Genomic DNA, 17,335 nt, shown 5'->3' on the forward strand with positions numbered 1-17,335 from the left:
TCTAAAAGCTAGAGCAACCTATTCCCCATCTCCATCCCCATCCCCATCTAACTAGCCCCCAGTAGATTCTGGATCAGGCAAGGAATGAAGCTCATCTTGAGCTCTGGGTCCCATTCCAAGAAAGAAAAGCCACGCATGGCTTTCTTATATTTCCCAGAGATACCCCAATCTCCGCATTAGGAAACCCCATCCAAATACTTCTTCATACCTTCAAGACACCAGGTTCTAAAAGGCTCTCCTAGCTCTGCCCACTTTTTCCCTCAACAAGACATCAAATTTCACTTTTTCATGAGGCAAGAAGCCAGGTAGAAAGCCAGGAACCTGGAGTCAGAATTGTTAAGGGCAAGCTGATTAAAACAATTTCTTTTTCTTTCTCCAGGGGATCGTCCCAACCCAGGGATCAAACCCAGGTCTCCCATATTGCAGGCAAATTCTTTACCAGCTGAGCGACAAGGGGAGCCCAAGAATATTGGAGTGGGTAGCCTAACCCTTCTCCAGTGGATCTTCCCAACCCAGGAATCGCACCAGGGTCTCCTGCATTGCAGGCAGATTCTTTACCAACTGAGCTATCAGGGAATAATTCATCATAAGGATAAAAAAGCACAGACCATACCCTCTTTGCCCTTCTTCCCTCTTCTTTAGCTAACTCCCTATGGTATGTCCATGATGAGGAATCTTTGAGAATGTAGTTGGGTAGACCACTTCCTCCTTTCAGCCATCTCTGGCCATCTCAACATGATATTCCCTTTCCCTCTTTTAATCAAACATAGCCCTTTCTGCCTCTATAATTTACTTGACAATATAAACTGCCTTTGTGATAGCCTTTACTGTGTCTTGTTAAATACAACTGTACATACACTTAGATAGCGTATTTCCAGATAAATTACTCTTGTGGGAAGGAACTATGACTTATTCATCTAGTAGTTTTTACTTTACTGACCATTAGCCAAACAATGGTGGTTGAGAGTCAAATATTCAGAATTCTAATCACAACTTCATTACTTAGAAGCCTCACAACCTCAGACATCCCTATACCACAGTTTCCTCATCTGCCATAGAGATAAAAACAGTATTTCCCTCAGCTAGCTATGGTGAGACATGATCATATTGCTCATCGCGCCTGGCATGGTGCTCATGAACTATTAGCCAGTATTGAGCTGCTGCTGCTAAGTCGCTTCAGTCATGTCTGACTCTGGGCGACCCCAGAGACAGCAGCCCACAAGGCTCCACCATCCCTGGGATTCTCCAGGCAAGAATACTGGAGTGGGTTGCCATTTCCTTCTCCAATGCATGAAAGTGAAAAGTGAAAGTGAAGTCGCTCAGTCATGTCCGATTCTTCGCGACCCCATGGACTGCAGCCCACCAGGCTCCTCCGTCCATGGGATTTCCCAGGCAAGAGTACTGGATGGGGTGCCATTGCCTTCTCCAGTATTGTGCTAGTCAAACATTAACTACATGATTTCACAGTAACATGGACACACATGTTTTTCTTCCTTCAACTGGTTCTCTCTAGCCCTTCATTAGCCTGATGACATGCTTTTAATATCCTTCACAATCAAGGCTCTCCTAAGGGTTACCGTAACAAGTACAATGTCTATTCTATGAAAAGTTTCAATTTCAATAACTCATATATGGTATGGCTCCTAACAGTAGGAGCCAGGGTGTTTCCGAGTGCAAGAGGAGCTGAGAAACTCCATGGCTCTGAGCTTCCACAGTTCAATAGATGCCAGTATTTGTGTGGGGCTGAGATTATACATAGGATAATACAAACTACTATAAATAACTAATACTACAAATATATGTTAGACCTTAATAATTACTTAATTAAAAATTTAATTACTCTTGTATTACCCTTACTGCTTTTAATTACTGTAATTACTCTTACATCCTTTTAAATGTGAGTAACAATATTGTTTTTCTTGGATATAACCCTTAACGAGTTTAATGAGCAAATTTTGGGAGTGCAATGTATAGGTAAGTTATAGACATGTCTGAAATAGTAGCAATTCTAGGGGAAAAAAACTTTCCTTATAAAAATCTCAGAAGAAGATATAATCTTACAAACACTTTTTTTGCTCTGCATTACACTTAAACATGGGGGATGAGATTAAAATTACACATTGCAGAAATGTTAAGATGAAATTTAAAATATTAGTATAAAATAAGAATTTATATTTTCATAAATTTTATAAAATGTCTTAAAGACCTTATTCCCTGTCCCTTGTCCATGTCAGCCTTGCTGAATAGTTTTCCTGTGACCTCTGGCTGTTTGAATTTTTACTGGCTGGAGTATTAATGTAAGACCTCGCCCAGCTGAATCTACATTTTTATATACAGAGATTTTCCCTTACATTTGTACTGTAGACCATGATCTTATAAAGCCTTTGACATACATCATTTTATTTTTTACCCACCACGAACCTAAGAGGTTGGTATTGTGAAAGTATGAGCAGAAAAAAAATCACACGTTCCTTCCCTTGCCCAGACAAGACATGTAGAAGACCATGCTAACTGATCAGCCTTACCTTTCTTAAATTCAAACATATTTGGTCCAGGCAGAGTCTTGGCCTGGCAGCTTGGGACAGAGCTGGGGCAGGTCACAGACCCAGGAAACAGCACTGTGACGGCTGCTTTGGCTACTGTTTGGATGCAGCTGTGACAGGCTGGGGATTGGTTGGTGGTTAGCCAACTGCCTGACAGCAGGTGTTAGATAAACTCAAAGCCAAAAAGACAATGCTTGGTGGCAGAAAGAGGGAAGAGGTCAGACAGAGAGCTGGCATCCGAGATAATGGCCGGGAGTACTTCTAACACCCGGATAGCTCCTGCCACCTGCTGTGACTAAGAACCTTGGCTTTCCTGATAATCTCTGTTACGCTTGGAGGAATTCTTTGCTACTAGACAGGGTCTTATCCACAAATACTGAGTTAATACCTTAAAATCATTTGCCATAAGCTCAGAGGATAAGCCTGTATCTGACCCAAGGTAGGGACCCACAGCAGTATCCTCCCTGGGAAAGGAGGTCATATTATCCTCTTCCTCAGACTGAGGGCTCTATGTCTTTGGGACAACAGTTGAGGACCAAGTCTCAAAGTTGTTTTTAAGCAAAGCTTAATGCCATAACCAAAGACAGCTTCCCCTAGCATGGCAAATCCTTAGCTACAAAGTGTACTTTCATAAATTCTGCCCTATACATCAGGGACAACGATGAAGCTTCTTAAGGGTAATTTTCATTATTTTTGCAGTAACAATATCAGGAAACACAACTTAACATACTGCCCAACAACAGCGTGTTTTTTTAATCTACTGCCTTAAAAACATCTGACCTGAAGTTGTTCTAAGCTAAAGCTGATTGGAAATGACTGGGACTCCTTCCATGAGCTAACTTTGAAATATCACCTATTTTTACAGTCATTAACTCACTCTGAGGCTGCACCACTAACGATCTTAACAACTTGCTGTAACATCACTCTGAGGGCACACTTTGCTCAAATCAAGTTTGGCCAAAGCCAAATAAAATACAGTTCTGATCTGACTACATCAGCCCTGCTGTCAAAAATGTCTTGGCTCCTTACCTCACTCTTCCCTATGCTAGGGACCTCTGCTTGTCCCTAGTGGGAGGCTAAGTTCTGGCACATTCTGAAGCCACCTCTGCCCTGGATAGGAACTATTAGATAGGATCTGGCTGCTGTTGATGAATTTCACTCTCTGTAGCATTAACAATGAGGTCCTGCAGGGGGGTTGTGTTTGTTTGGTCAGGGCTTTTTCCATTAGGTTTGGTCATCAGCAGTTGGCTGGTTACAAATGCAGCCCTAAGATCAAATGGCTGGAATCCAATTATCCCAGCTTCCTGTCTGCTGAGCCCTGCCAGGGAAGAACACAGTCATGTTTGCCTGCCTTGTCAGGCTCCCAAGACTCAAAGTATATCATTTGGAGAAAACTAACAAACAACAGATCCTCAGATGTTTTGATGGAGAGGCAACATGGTGAGGAAAGAGGATGCACTGGTCCAGAACACAAAATCTAACGCTATTCCATATTCTGCCTCTTTCTGGCTCAGTGTCTCTCCTTTCATATCTTTGTGCTTTCGTTTCTCATTTATTAGAGGGAGATCACAGCACCAACCACTGGGCTGTTGGGAGATTTTAATGAGATGTTGTATGTGAAAGAGTTTTGAAAACAATAATGCTGCTGCTGATGATCATGATAATAACAAAGTTAGCTGACATCTACTGAGAGCCTATCATGAAAGGGCACCCTAGTGAGTATTTAATAGACACCATCTCATTTAATCCCTACAAAAATCTTTGGAAAAATTGATGATGGTGGTAATAATGATATTAATAATAATAGCTAGCATTTCTTAATTGTTTACCATATACTGGCCTCCAGTGTCAGCATTTTATACATGTTACATCATGTGAAATAGGTACTTATTATTATCTCTATAGTCAAAGTTATGGTTTTTCCAGTAGTCATGTATGAATGTGTGAGTTGGACCATAAAGAAGGCTGAGTGCCAAAGAATTGTTGCTTTTGAACTGTGGTGTTGGAGAAGACTCTTGAGAGTTTCTTGGACTACAAGGAGATCAAACCAGTCAATCCTAAAGGAAATCAATCCTGAATATTCATTGGAAAGCCTAATGCTGAAGCTGAAACCCCAGTACTTTGGCCACCTGATGCAAAGAGCCAACTCATTAGAAAAGACCCTGAAGCTGGGAAAGATTGAAGTCAGGAGGAGAAGGGGATGACAGAGGATGAGATGGTTGGATGGCATCACCAACTCAATGGACATGAGTTTGAGTAAACTCCAGGAGTTGGTGATGGACAGGGAGGCCTGGCATGCTGCAGTCCATGGGCTGCAAAGAGTCGGACACAACTGAGTGACTGAACAATGTGATGTATCTCTAGGTGGTAATGTTATATGTGATTATCTCATTTTGTGGGGCTTCCCATGTGGTGCTAGTGGTAAAGACTGAAGGCGGGAGGAGAAGGGTTTGACAGAGGATGAGATGGTTGGATGGCAACACCGACTCGATGGACATGAGTTTGAGCAAGCTCTGGGAGATGGTGAAGGACAGGGAAGCCTGGCATGCTTCAGTCCACGGGGTCGCAAAGAGTTGGACATGACTGAGTGAACAACAACAAACTGACACATATGAGAAAAACTGGACACATCAGTTGGGTAATCTGCTCAAGATTAAGCTGGTGGAAAGAGGCCACAAGGATCCAAACACAGGCATTCTGATTCAACAGGAGTTGGCAAACTTTTTCTATAAAAGGCTTGATGTAAGAATTTTAGGTTTGGGGACCACATGCCATTTCTGTTGCATATTCTTCTCTTTTGTTTTTTTCTGAGAGGGAAGTCTGTTTAGTTCTTGTTATTGTTGAGTTTTCATACCCCTTTACAAATGTAAAATCAATCTTATCTCAAGGGTTACACAGAAATAGGCCAATGGCTGGATGTGGCCCACCATAGTTTGATGACCTTTGCTCTAGAGATAACTTCAACTTTACAGATAAGGAGACTAATGCTCAAAATACTCAAGTACTTAAGTCATTGAAATCAGGATTCTAATTCAGTTTTATTGGCTTTCATAAAGTGTGTTAACCCACACTCTATTGCTTTCACATATGCTCTTAAAATGTAAGATATTTTTGCTGAGCTAGGGACAATATAGTCATCCCAGTCAATTTCCAAAGAGAACAGGCTTTTCCCTATTTGAACAAATTTCCTATATCTTGTCTTTGGGACAAGATAACAGTCTGAGGTTTAGCAGACCCAATGCTGTGTACAGTGCCTAACACACAGTAGGCATGCCATAAATCTCTATTGAGTGAAAGATTTCTGATTAGATTCAGCAATTAACCAAGATCTCAACCATTTGCTCAAATTCTCTAGACCTTGTGTTTGAGTCTGTAAATGAAGGCAATGACATATTCTTTGGTTTAGCTCATAGGGAATCTATACCAATTTATGAGATCATTTCCATAGAGCTATTTGGGGGAAAGATATTATGTAAAGAAATATGATCTTCACAATGAATTGTTCTGTTGACAATAATGGCACTTGGAGACTCTGCTTACGACTTTGAGATACATACATCACTAGCCAGAAACAGGACAATAAGGATGAGTCTGTGACTTCATCAAGTTAATACTGCTGTATCCACCAATACAGTCTTATAACAAAGTGGAGATTTTCATTTTAACCTTGGGTTTTTACTTCAGGGAATAAGTGAACTTCTTGGAAATGTATTCAAAATTCTTTCCAGATTTCTAAGGGAAAGGCTATAGATTATATCAGACTCTCAAAAGAGTTTTATTATACCCTAACTGTTAGGACTACAATAAAATTGATGCATTGTAGTTTCCACCTGATGAGGAAAAGGGAAAGATAAAACCTGCCAGTGCATAGTGATCAGTGCTAGGTTTTCCAGATGTCCCTGACAGTATGATGCTTTGTTATACTCTCAAGATACCCACTTAGGATCCTATAGCAGCTCCCCAGTTCCCCACTAGCACAGGTGTCTGGGTCTGGAATCCATCCAGAAGATTAACCAACCATCCATGCTGGGTGAGTGACCAACACTCAGAGAAACCAGGAGGGTAAAAACAGCTACAAAATGCAGCAACAGGGCCTCTTCCATTTTTACCTTTGCCCTTGAGATCAGGGCCACAGAGGGTGTCATAACAAGCCCAGAGATCTTTTCTCCCCCCATTACTAGCACTTAGCTAGCATTTAGTACTGGATTGCTAATAATAATATTACTCTGCATTTGTTGTCCATTCCTATATATTTTAGAAAGAATATTGTGTCTTAATTAACCTCACCAAACATCACTTTTTGCCTGGTTTTCTAGTTTTTGTAACTGTGTCTTTCCCTGACTACAAATATTATAGCAATTGAAGGCCTGTGCAAAAAAAAAAAAAAAAAAATTGATTTGTTTCTCTCTCCTCTAACAGCACAAAAACCTTTGTCAAGTGAATAAATAAAGTTCGGTATCTGTGAGGTGGGCTATGGAATTTGTCTCATGAGAAATTTGGGACCCAGAAGGGAAGTGGCTTGCCAGAAGTCACCCAGCTGGTGACTCACAGTGGGATCAGAATTCATGATTTTTTTTTTTTCACATAGGCTATCACAAATGAAACCATCAGTTACAAAGGAAGGTTTAAATAGAAAATAAATGCCAGGAAATTAGAAAATAAACAGAGACTGCTACTGAGAGGGCTTCTATTAGATGAGACAGAATTCTGGAATGACTTTGGCATTTTACTTTTATAACTCAATGTTTCCGGAAGGCTTTGCATTGAGATGAGGAGATGCAGTAATAAGGGTAACCCTGATAAAACCACTCTTTGCTGGTTCCTTCCATTGACTCACATCCCCTTGACCAACTGCCCACTCTCTGGCCAGCTGGTACGAAAGGTTCACTAGAAATGGTGCCTTGGCTCAGTCATCCAGGGGCTTTTCACTTGAAATTATGAATCCCTGGCTTGATTTCCCTTTCACAAAGCCTTAGTAATGGATGACTCACAGTCTCCTCCATGGCAAGTTCCTGAGGATGATAAAGAGAGATTGCTATAAGGCTTCAGAGAATGAATATGGGGTGTGGGGGGGGCTCTGTGTTCTGACCAAGAATTTCATCATCAAGCAATGGCATATGGGCCCCCATTTGGACCCTGCTGACAAGAAGACTATATTCTAATGATTACCATGCTAATTCAGGGGACCAAGGCTGGAATGAAATAATATAACCCTTCAATGACATTCAATACTGAGAAAGACTCAATTGAAATTGAATTATGTGATCTCAACCAAGTATTTTAAAAATAAAGATAATGTCTGACCTTTTATCAAAGGCTCTAGACCAATTTAAAAGACTATCCATCCAGGCTACCAAGATACCCAGACATATTATAAAACACCTTCTAATTTTGGAAGGAGGATCTCTTTAAAGTTTGATGACATTGTTTCTACACAGGCAGAAAAACAGAGTATGAACTCTGAACTCTTAGGATAGACAACTCTATGCTCGTATCCTGGCTTTGCTCATTATTACTTGTATAACCTAGGTTCAGAAACTCAGTCACCCTCAGCCTCATTTCAGTTATCCATAAAATGGATTATTATATAAAATGACAATGAAAATAATAATAAAATACCAATTATCTGCCTGGTAGTATTGTAATTGCTATCATATATAAAATTTAATTTAAATAATATAACCTCATAAGTCAGGTAGCAACACCTCTATTTCACTCATGAAGAAACTGAGACTCAGAGAAGTTAATTAACTCATCCAAGGCAACTCAGCTGGCAACTTGGGAAGGATTCAATATAGTCAATACTGTTTTTGAGAATTAAATGCTATATTACATGTAAAGCCTCAAAATAGTATTGACATATCTTAGGTACTCAATAAAGTTGTGTCCCTTTACCATCTTAAAAGGTAAAGTGCAGCTACTGCTTAGGAAACTCATGAACTGGAGAAAATGAAGAGACATTTTAGGCTTTCCATAATAAGACACTGAATCAACTAAACTCTGTTTCCTGCCTACGCACATGATACAAATCTTCTCTGACTCTGTAACCAAATATCTTATCATCTCCAGCTTCTCCTGAATAGTGTTCACAGTCTGCCCTTTTCTGGATTAGACACCTGACATAGAAATAAACTTGCCACTTTCACCACTTCCCCACCCCTGGTTTCTCAACTTCCTTTCCATATGTCTCTACACGCGGCTTCAGAATTTCAAATGTCATGGAATCAGAGTACTAATAGTAACAGGTACACTTCAGTGAGTGTATATGCCAGGGACTATGCTCCACTGTTTATGAGCTTTAACCCACTGAACCTCACAACAACACTCTACAGGATGGGCTATCGTTATCCCTCCGCTAAGAAGAAACAGATGCCAGAGAGTCACGAACTTTCTCAAAGTGATGCACAGTCAGTAACTGGAAAAGCCTGAATCTAAACCCATGTCTATCTAATGACAAAGCCCAAGCTCTTAACCACAAAATGCTTCTCAATTTATATATACAAAACTGAAGGCAGATAGAGGCAGGGACATGTGGAGAGTCATACAGTAAGTTAGGATGCTGGGAGAAAAGGACACATTTCCTGACATCTCTTGAGCATGCTGTATCATATCCTAGCCTGGGCAACTCCCACATCCTTGGCCTGGACCATCCAACATTCACTCCATTCTCTGTGCTGTGTCAATAAATGCCATTACAGGTGAAATGGTAGCCAGTGCTCTCTAGGATTATACAATGTCAAGTAACTCACAATTCAGTCTGATTCACCACCATGTTCTATAAACACAAAACTTTAAGCTTAAGTTCTTTTTCAACAGGCAGACATGAACCAAAAAAGGGGGGGGAAAGCTTGCCATAAATCATGGAAATAATGGTATTTTAAAACTCTAGTCTTTTGCTACTTTCAAGAAATATGATAAAATCTTGATTTTATTCAAAATGGTCACAGGAAAATTTTCTTCTTATCAGAAAGCTGCAGCTACTGCAGTGGATGGAGAATTGATTTGCGAGTTGAAAGAGCTAAGCAGGATGTGCAGTGCAGATGCTATAAACAAAAGCAAGTTCTTCCAAATAAGTAAATTCAATGAATTTATTGAAAAGCTTCAGTGCATAAAAACCTGTGTTGGGCACAAGAAAAAGGTGAAAAAAATGATGATTGATAAGAATTGGCTCTTGTCCTCAAGGAGCTCAAAATCTGGACTCTGGAAGGGAAGCTCAGAATAGGAATCATTAATGAACCATGAGGGCTTCCCTGGTGGCTCAGATGGCAAAGGGTCTGCCTGCAATGCAGGAGACCCAGGTTTGATCCCTGGGTTTGGAAGATCCCCTGGAGAAGGAAAGGGCAACCCACTCCAGTATTCTTGCCTGGGAAAACCCATGGACAGAGGAGCCTGGCGGGCTCCTGTCCATGGGTTCAGAACGAGTAGGACACAGGTGAGCAACGAACAATACAAACCACACTGAGAAGCACAGAAAAAAGTTATAAGAGCACAAATAAAGTGCTTCAGGGGCTTAAATAGATGAAAAAACCTCACACTGTCTTGGAGGCTGGAAGAGACTTCAAGTAGAAGGTGGTATTTGAGATAGACCATATAAGAGATGCTAAGAGATGCATGCCCAAGGGAAAGAATAGAAGAATCAATAAACTGAGGATGAAAATGTGAAGAGCATGTAAGGGGAACACAGAGCAGACGGCTCGCTTTGTAGGGATATAACTATGTATAAAGAGAAATAACTGGAGGCAAAACTCTGATAGACTTAGAAAACTATGGGCAGCCCAGATCTGGTTAACAATGAGGAGTCCTTTAGTCTTCCCTTGTGGCTCAGCTGGTAAAGAATCCGCCTGCAATGCGGGAGACCTGGGTTTGAGCCCTGGGTCAGGAAGATCCCCTGAAGAAGGGAAAGGCTACCCACTCCAGTATTTTGGCCTAGAGAACTCTGTGGACACTTCATTGGAGGAGTCCTTTGGAGGTTTTGATCTGAGAAACGGCATGCTCGAAGTTGTGTTTATAGCCTAACTCCCCAGTCTGAAGGTGATAGCATCAGTTGTAGAAGGATGATGTAAGTAGGATGAAGATTTAAAAAATGCATGAGAAAAATCTACTGATTACATAACCAGATTCAATTTCCTTTTATTTCTGATGAAATGAATAGTTTTATAGGAAATCACTTTCTGGCTAGATAATAATTGACTTTTTAACTTCCAGTTATGTGCTATTTGGGATTAGCATGGCTTCCCTGGTGGCTCAGATGGTAAAGAATCTTCCTGCAATTCCAGAAACCCAGGTTCAATCCCTGGGTCAGGAAGATTCACTAGAGAAGAGACTCTTGCCTGGAGAATCCCATGGCTAGAGGAGCCTGGCAGACTATACAGTCCATGTGGTTACAAAGAGTCAGACACGACTAAGTGACTAACATTTTCACTTTCACTGGAATTAACATACGTGAAATAAATGAAGAATCGCTATAAATGTAAGCAACACTTCATGGAGAAATAAGGGAGGCAAAAGGAAAAAGACAAGAAGAGAATTATCTGTGTTAAGGATGGTTCTTGTTGCTAAAGAGAACAGGTATCAGGTGGGTTGAGTCCCCTCAGCTAGTGACACTGGGGAGAAAGGCTACACTTGGCAGGGTCTGGGTTCCATTTCCCCATTTCTGGCTCTAAATAATCTCTTTGTTCTTGGGGAAATTCCAGGCTAACTTCCATGTGATGGAAAAATGATACCTACCTTGTAGAGTTTCAGTTAAAATACTTCCCATAAAGCCTGGCCCATAGTAACTTACTGATATGATAGTTCTCTGCCTTGACACAGCAGATGCTTCACAGGAGGTGAAGGCTCAGGTGGCCATTCTTGATGGATGTTTCAGGAGATGAGGCCTTTTCTTCATGGAGGAAGAGGTTCTGCAAATAAGTTCAGTTCAGTTCAGTTGCTCAGTCATGTCCGACTCTTTGAGACCCCATGAATCGCAGCATGCCAGGCCTCCCTGTCCATCACCAACTCCTGGAGTTTACTCAAACTCATGTCCATCGAGTCAGTGATGCCATCCAGCCATCTCATCCTCTGTCGTCCCCTTCTCCTCCTGCCCCCAATCCCTCCCAGCATCAGGGTCTTTTCCAATGAGTCAACTCTTCGCATGAGGTGGCCAAAGTATTGGAGTTTCAGCTTCAGCATCAGTCCTTCCAATGAACACCCAGGACTGATCTCCTTTAGGATGGACTGGTTGGATCTCCTTGCAGTCCAAGGGACTCTCAAGAGTCTTCTTCAACAACAAAGTTCAAAAGCATCAATTTTTCAGTGCTCAGCTTTCTTCACAGTCCATCTCTCACATCCACACATGACCACTAGAAAAACCATAGCCTTGACTAGACAGACCTTTGTTGGCAAAGTAATGTCTCTGCTTTTTAATATGCTATCTAGGTTGGTCATAACTTTCCTTCCAAGGAGTAAGCATCTTTTAATTTCATGGCTGCAATCACCATCTGCAGTGATTTTGGAGCCCCAAAAAATAAAGTCTGACAAGTGTGATTCTGAGGAAAGTCATCAGGAAAAATGGCTCACAGGAATCTTACAAATGTTTTAGAAAAATAAAGAAGGAAGGAAAAGCCAAGCACCATCACAGACTTTCAGTGGAGAGTGCCTTATCCAGCTGCTTAAGGTTTTTAGATGTCAAGAAATCTCCTTCCAGCAATGGATCGTAATGAGTAGAGATGAGGAAACCCAGATATACCTGTTCTCCATCCTACACCTGTTCTCCATCCTACTTCAAGCTATTGCAATGGAGTTCCAGGTAAATCTTGTGTATGAAGAAAGAGCTTTTATTTGAAAACCTAATTCTTGCCCACCCTCTGCATTTCATATGTGAGATGATGGTGGCCCCAAGGATTAAACAGAAGAACTTGGGTGAGTACACTGCCCCTGACTGCTGATGGGGGTCTTTCTATCACCCCATTCTCAGAACAGTTAGGACCTGAATTTCACTGACTTATATTCTGGGCCTCAAATTCCAGGAACTCCAGAATCCTGAGTTGTTCATGACACAGAAAGAGGAGGCACATGATTAACAACCTCAATTCAAGACCGGTGAATATACACTATAACCGCCACACTGACTTGAATGGCTCCTATGGCGTATGCCATAGGAGTGGCTGGGTATGCTGAGAGTGGCTGGGCTGAAGCCTTCCCCATGCCCTTCGTGGGATGACCCATGTAAGAGAGATATGTCTTAGTACTTGAGGCTGACAAAGGTGACAGGCAGACAGGCAATATCACATTATCTAGGAGTCCTGGGCTTCTGTCTTTACCTTGAAGAGAGCCTGACGCTTGAGACAGAAAATTCTCCAGGGTCAAACATCCAAAGCTTCTGAGGGGTGAGTTGGGCTATGAGATAACAGAGAAGTTGCAGAGAACTGAGGCATGGGATTGACTTTGGCATTTTATTGTATACTCAAAATTCTCCTAATAGTTTTAAGACATTAGATTTCCCTCCATATGCAATTCTATAACATGTAAAGAATGCACAAATATAAACATATGTATTTTATTAATGTTTATCAATAAATAGAATTTATCAATTAAAAAAACAAGGCTCCTGTTTTTCCTAGAACATATTCTTGGGAACTGCATCAAAAAGTGAATTGCATCATAAAGCCAAGGGTATAGGAAAAAATTAGAATCAGAGGTCCTAGTACTTCAAAGCTTTAGCTTCAAATAAATCATATGTGTAAGTAACAATTTCATAAAACAAAAATATAACCATCATTAAAACTTGCAAGTCTTTGAAGATATATATTTAAATCCCATGTTCTGTATAATGGACACACATGTACTTTATATGTTGATTACACAAGGGGACTTAGTTTGCTGGATAATGCATGAGTGGCCCCACTTGTAACTCTGCTTTATTAAAAATGTAAACAAAATGAAGGTACTATCTAGATAACACTAAGTGATAATTAACAATAATTTACATAGACTATCAGATTTTAAAAAATCTCAAAATTATTTGCTTCAGTATCTCAGTAGACTCTTTATATAACATTATCAGCTTATCATTCATGATTTAATTCATGTTGGAGGGTTCTTTTCATATATATATATATATATATAGAGAGAGAGAGAGAGAGAGAGAATTAACAGGGTGGGGACAATTTCGATGACCCAAATCTTTGTCTACATAAATGTTTTCATGGCAAAAAGGTATATGAATTTATTCCATGTGACTCTGAAGGTACATGAAAAATTAGGCTCATTATCACAAAATTTAGACTGTAGTCCTCATCTCTCTCCACCTACCTCTTTACTTTGAGAACAAAATCCTTTCAAATGAGAGTGTTTGTGATGCACAAATTTGCAGTGTTGGTGTGTTTTGGGTAGCCTAGAATAATCAAATGCAGAAGACTAAATTTGGGAGATTGGATCCCCAAAAAGATGATCCCTTGGTATTGTTTTTCAGTATAGAAAGCTCACTCTCTAAACTGGTCCACCTCTTGGTGAAGAAATTCTTAGCCTTTGACTACCCAGAAGCACTCAAAGTAATTCAAAGTGATAGTAAACAAAATGGCATTTTATGATTTACAGAACATCTTCACAAAAATTATCTAATTTATCTCCACAACAGCTTCATGAAGGAGGCAGGAGAGATTGTTTCTGAGGCCAGAGAGGTACAGTTACTAGTTCACGGTCACACAGTAAGTCACAGCAATTGATTCAGGGCCCGTGCAGCTTCTCTTCTTCCTCATCCTTACTGCACGTTCATGCAAGTTGTGGACAGTGTGGGCAGCAGCCCAACAGATAGAGTGTGAGTTTCACTGCCAGGTTCAGGGCCTTGCGGTTCAAAACCTTGCTGATCTCTCCTTTGTATTAGAGGAGGATCATCCTCCTAAAGGTGGCTGCCTCCTAAGCTCCAATCTTGTTAACGGCAGAGGGACAGTGACTTGAAAAAGCACAGGCAGTTGGTCCATCCAAAGTCAATGTACAAGACAGGACTTAGATAAACTTTCTTCATATATGATGAGACTAGGTCCCCAGATGAATCTGCTCCCACTGATCAGTGACAACCCCAGGCCACACCAGGAGCATTTCAGCATGGCACAACTTCCTTAACAGCATTTGGCAGTTCTAAGTCACATTTCTCATTAGAGTCTTTTCCTGTTCCCTAACAAGTGATTTTCTCCACAAAAAAAAATTGTAAGCCTTTGCAGGACTCAGAATTTTTTTTTTTTTTTTTTTTTTTTTGCATTTGGATTGTTTGACGGCAATCTTTTCTTTCTCATTCCAAAGTCTCTTCCAGGCTGGTGCAATTCCAGAAATAAAGTAAACATCAGTGGAAATGATACCTGACTTCTTAAACAGAAGGAACAAGGACAGTATGATGAAGTCCTGAGATGCTATCAAACCACAGCCAAGACCAAAGTGGACACCTCACAGGGTTCTAGGATGTGGCGGTGTTTACCTCCCTGGGACCTTCACTCTGGGACAGGTGGCAAGAGCTGTGAACTCAGTTTTGAATGAAAAACATCCAGGTTTATCTAAAGGGCAAAGCTGGCAAGGTCAAAGGTCTAGAAGGCCCAGATGAGGTGGCTAGTTCCTTTGAAACCAAGTCAAAAGGCAGGCAGGTCACACCTTTTCGAGGTAGCTGATAGCTATAGCAGCATCCTGTTGTCATAGAAACAGAAAGGAATCTTAGAGATCCCCTGGTCCAAACTTCAGTTGATAGATGAAGAAAGTAAGGTACAGGGAAGGAAGGGCATGGGTCGCGATCTCACATCATGTTAGAAGTGGAGCCAGGGCTGGAATCTAGGTCCTCTGGCTTCAAGTGAAGTGCCGTTTTTCCACCCTGAGCACTGCTTGGTCCTGCTCCTCCACCTGGGGAAACTGCAGTGAGTGACAAGTCTTGGTAGCATGAGCCTCCAACAGTTCTCTCCTTTGGAAGCAGCAAGGCCAGATTAAGGGTTATAAATTGGTACCATGGACTTTGCCACAAGCTCACGAGAAAGATTCCAAAATCTTTCAACAAACACTATGATGCCGCTGGTCCTGCCCAAGGCTCTCGAGGAAATGGTTTGTTCTAGGAAAGTGAGCATCTCAGAGCAGGAGGGCTTGAGGCCATGGGACTGATGGGGAGCCGTCTATCTTCTGCTTCCCTCCGAGGTTGCTGCAGAAATGGTTTTCCTCTGAAAGACTGTTGCCCTGTTTCTTCCATGGTGAATAATTGGAGCATGTCCTGAAGAGAAGGACTGACACGGACATAAGAAAGAGCAAGTAGAAGTCTGTGACGGACACGGGAAGACGCACAGTTGGACCCAGACTCTGGTGGAAAGTGTATTAGTGTCTGGCATAGAGCAGGACAGAGATGAGCCAGTGAGAAGTCTGAACATGGCTGTGACAGACACGAACAAGCAAGAGATGTGTGCTTTTGGAACAGAACTCTGACCAAGGCAGGCGCAGGGAGGATGTGTTTTGGCAGTGCATGTGAGCAGGCACAGCAAAGAAGGAATATTTGGAAACGTCTATGATTGAGATAGGACACAGTGAGTGATCATGTTTGGAACATGAGCAAGACAAACCAGGCATAGTAAGGGTATATACTGGGGACAACAGAGACTATGAGGCAAGGGTGACTATGAGGCCGGAAAGAGGGAAAGCTAGGAAACAAAACGATCCCTTCCAGGGGGATCTCTGGAGAAGAACCTTCCAGTGAACTAGGGGGCCACCCGGTCCCCTGCCACCTGCTGGAATCCTGGAGGAAAAGCTCGATGGGCACAGGGCACCTGCACCAACAGATGGAATGCTGGGTGAAGAGGACACCGGGTGCAGTCATGCACAAGCAGCAGCTTAGGACCTGGCCCTCTCCCGGAGGGATGGCTGTCTTCAGGGTCACTGCCCCAGGGGCCTAAGTGTCACTGGGCTGTGCAGCCACCAAAGGAGAACTTGCTGGGGGGTGGGACTGACTCTCCCATTGGCCACCACATTCCACTGCATCCCTAGAGAGGGGAGAAGATCACAGAACCTCAGAGTTGGAATGGACAGATAGTCTGGGGCAAGAACCCACCCACTGCAGGAAAGCCCCTTGTGCCATGCAGACGGGTGGTTGTTTAGCCCCTGCTTAGGAATCTCCCCTGACCCACCAGGCCACATTATTTTTGAGCAACTTTAGTTATTGGAAATAGCTTATTCATGTTCTGCCAAAATGAGCCTTCCTACAGCTTCTACCTAGTGGAACTACTATGCCCTCCAGGCCCACTCAAAATTCTTCTCTCTGCTAATTATATCCCCCAAGTTTTCTCTTCTCCAGGCTACACATTTCCATTTTCTTTAATAGTTCATTATATATTATGGTTTCCAGATGATTGCCCATAATAGTCACTGTCCTCTAAACACAATCCTTATTAAAATTATCTCTCTTGGAATACAGAACCAGGAAAGAGCCCAAATCTACATAGTGAATCTGATTTATGTCACAAACTTTTCATCAATTTAGTTTACTTCTATGGATGTGATTAAGTTCATTTCTGACAATGATAATATTCTATTGGCTACATGTTTAGTTAATTGCCAGGTTTTATCTTTTTTGATACAAACAGCTGTCAATTCCTGTGGTTCTTTACTACACTGGTGCAATTTTTATTTATATGTATATTTGTTTATTTACTCCTTCACTTATTTTGCCAAAATATAGGATATTACATTTGTCTCAGTTTAATTTCATTTTATTGATTTGGTATCATTTTAGTCAATTGAGATCATTCTAAATCATAACAATTTCAACATTCAAGATAGGATTATTTAGCACT

General features: G+C 41.4%; 1 protein-coding gene across 12 annotated transcripts in view; it reads right to left on the reverse strand.

The window, feature by feature from the left end:
- HTR4 (5-hydroxytryptamine receptor 4) overlaps window positions 1-17,335 on the reverse strand; it is a 183,750-nt gene that overhangs the window by 16,478 nt on the left and 149,937 nt on the right. For 8 of the 12 annotated variants that reach the window (XM_043913215.1, XM_043913214.1, XM_043913224.1 and 5 more), the window contains one exon: window positions 12,969-16,525. The exons of 3 other annotated variants lie outside the window; for them this stretch is intronic. In XM_043913215.1, coding sequence (XP_043769150.1) covers window positions 16,435-16,525 — 91 coding nt within the window. In that variant the 3' untranslated portion in view covers window positions 12,969-16,434. Of the gene's footprint in view, window positions 1-12,856; window positions 12,921-12,968; window positions 16,526-17,335 lie in introns of those variants that run through there. One more of the 12 variants, XM_043913220.1, reaches the window with a different exon arrangement.

Source organism: Cervus elaphus, chromosome 9 (genome assembly GCF_910594005.1).
Source record: "Cervus elaphus chromosome 9, mCerEla1.1, whole genome shotgun sequence".
Classification (NCBI taxonomy): Eukaryota; Metazoa; Chordata; class Mammalia; order Artiodactyla; family Cervidae; genus Cervus; species Cervus elaphus.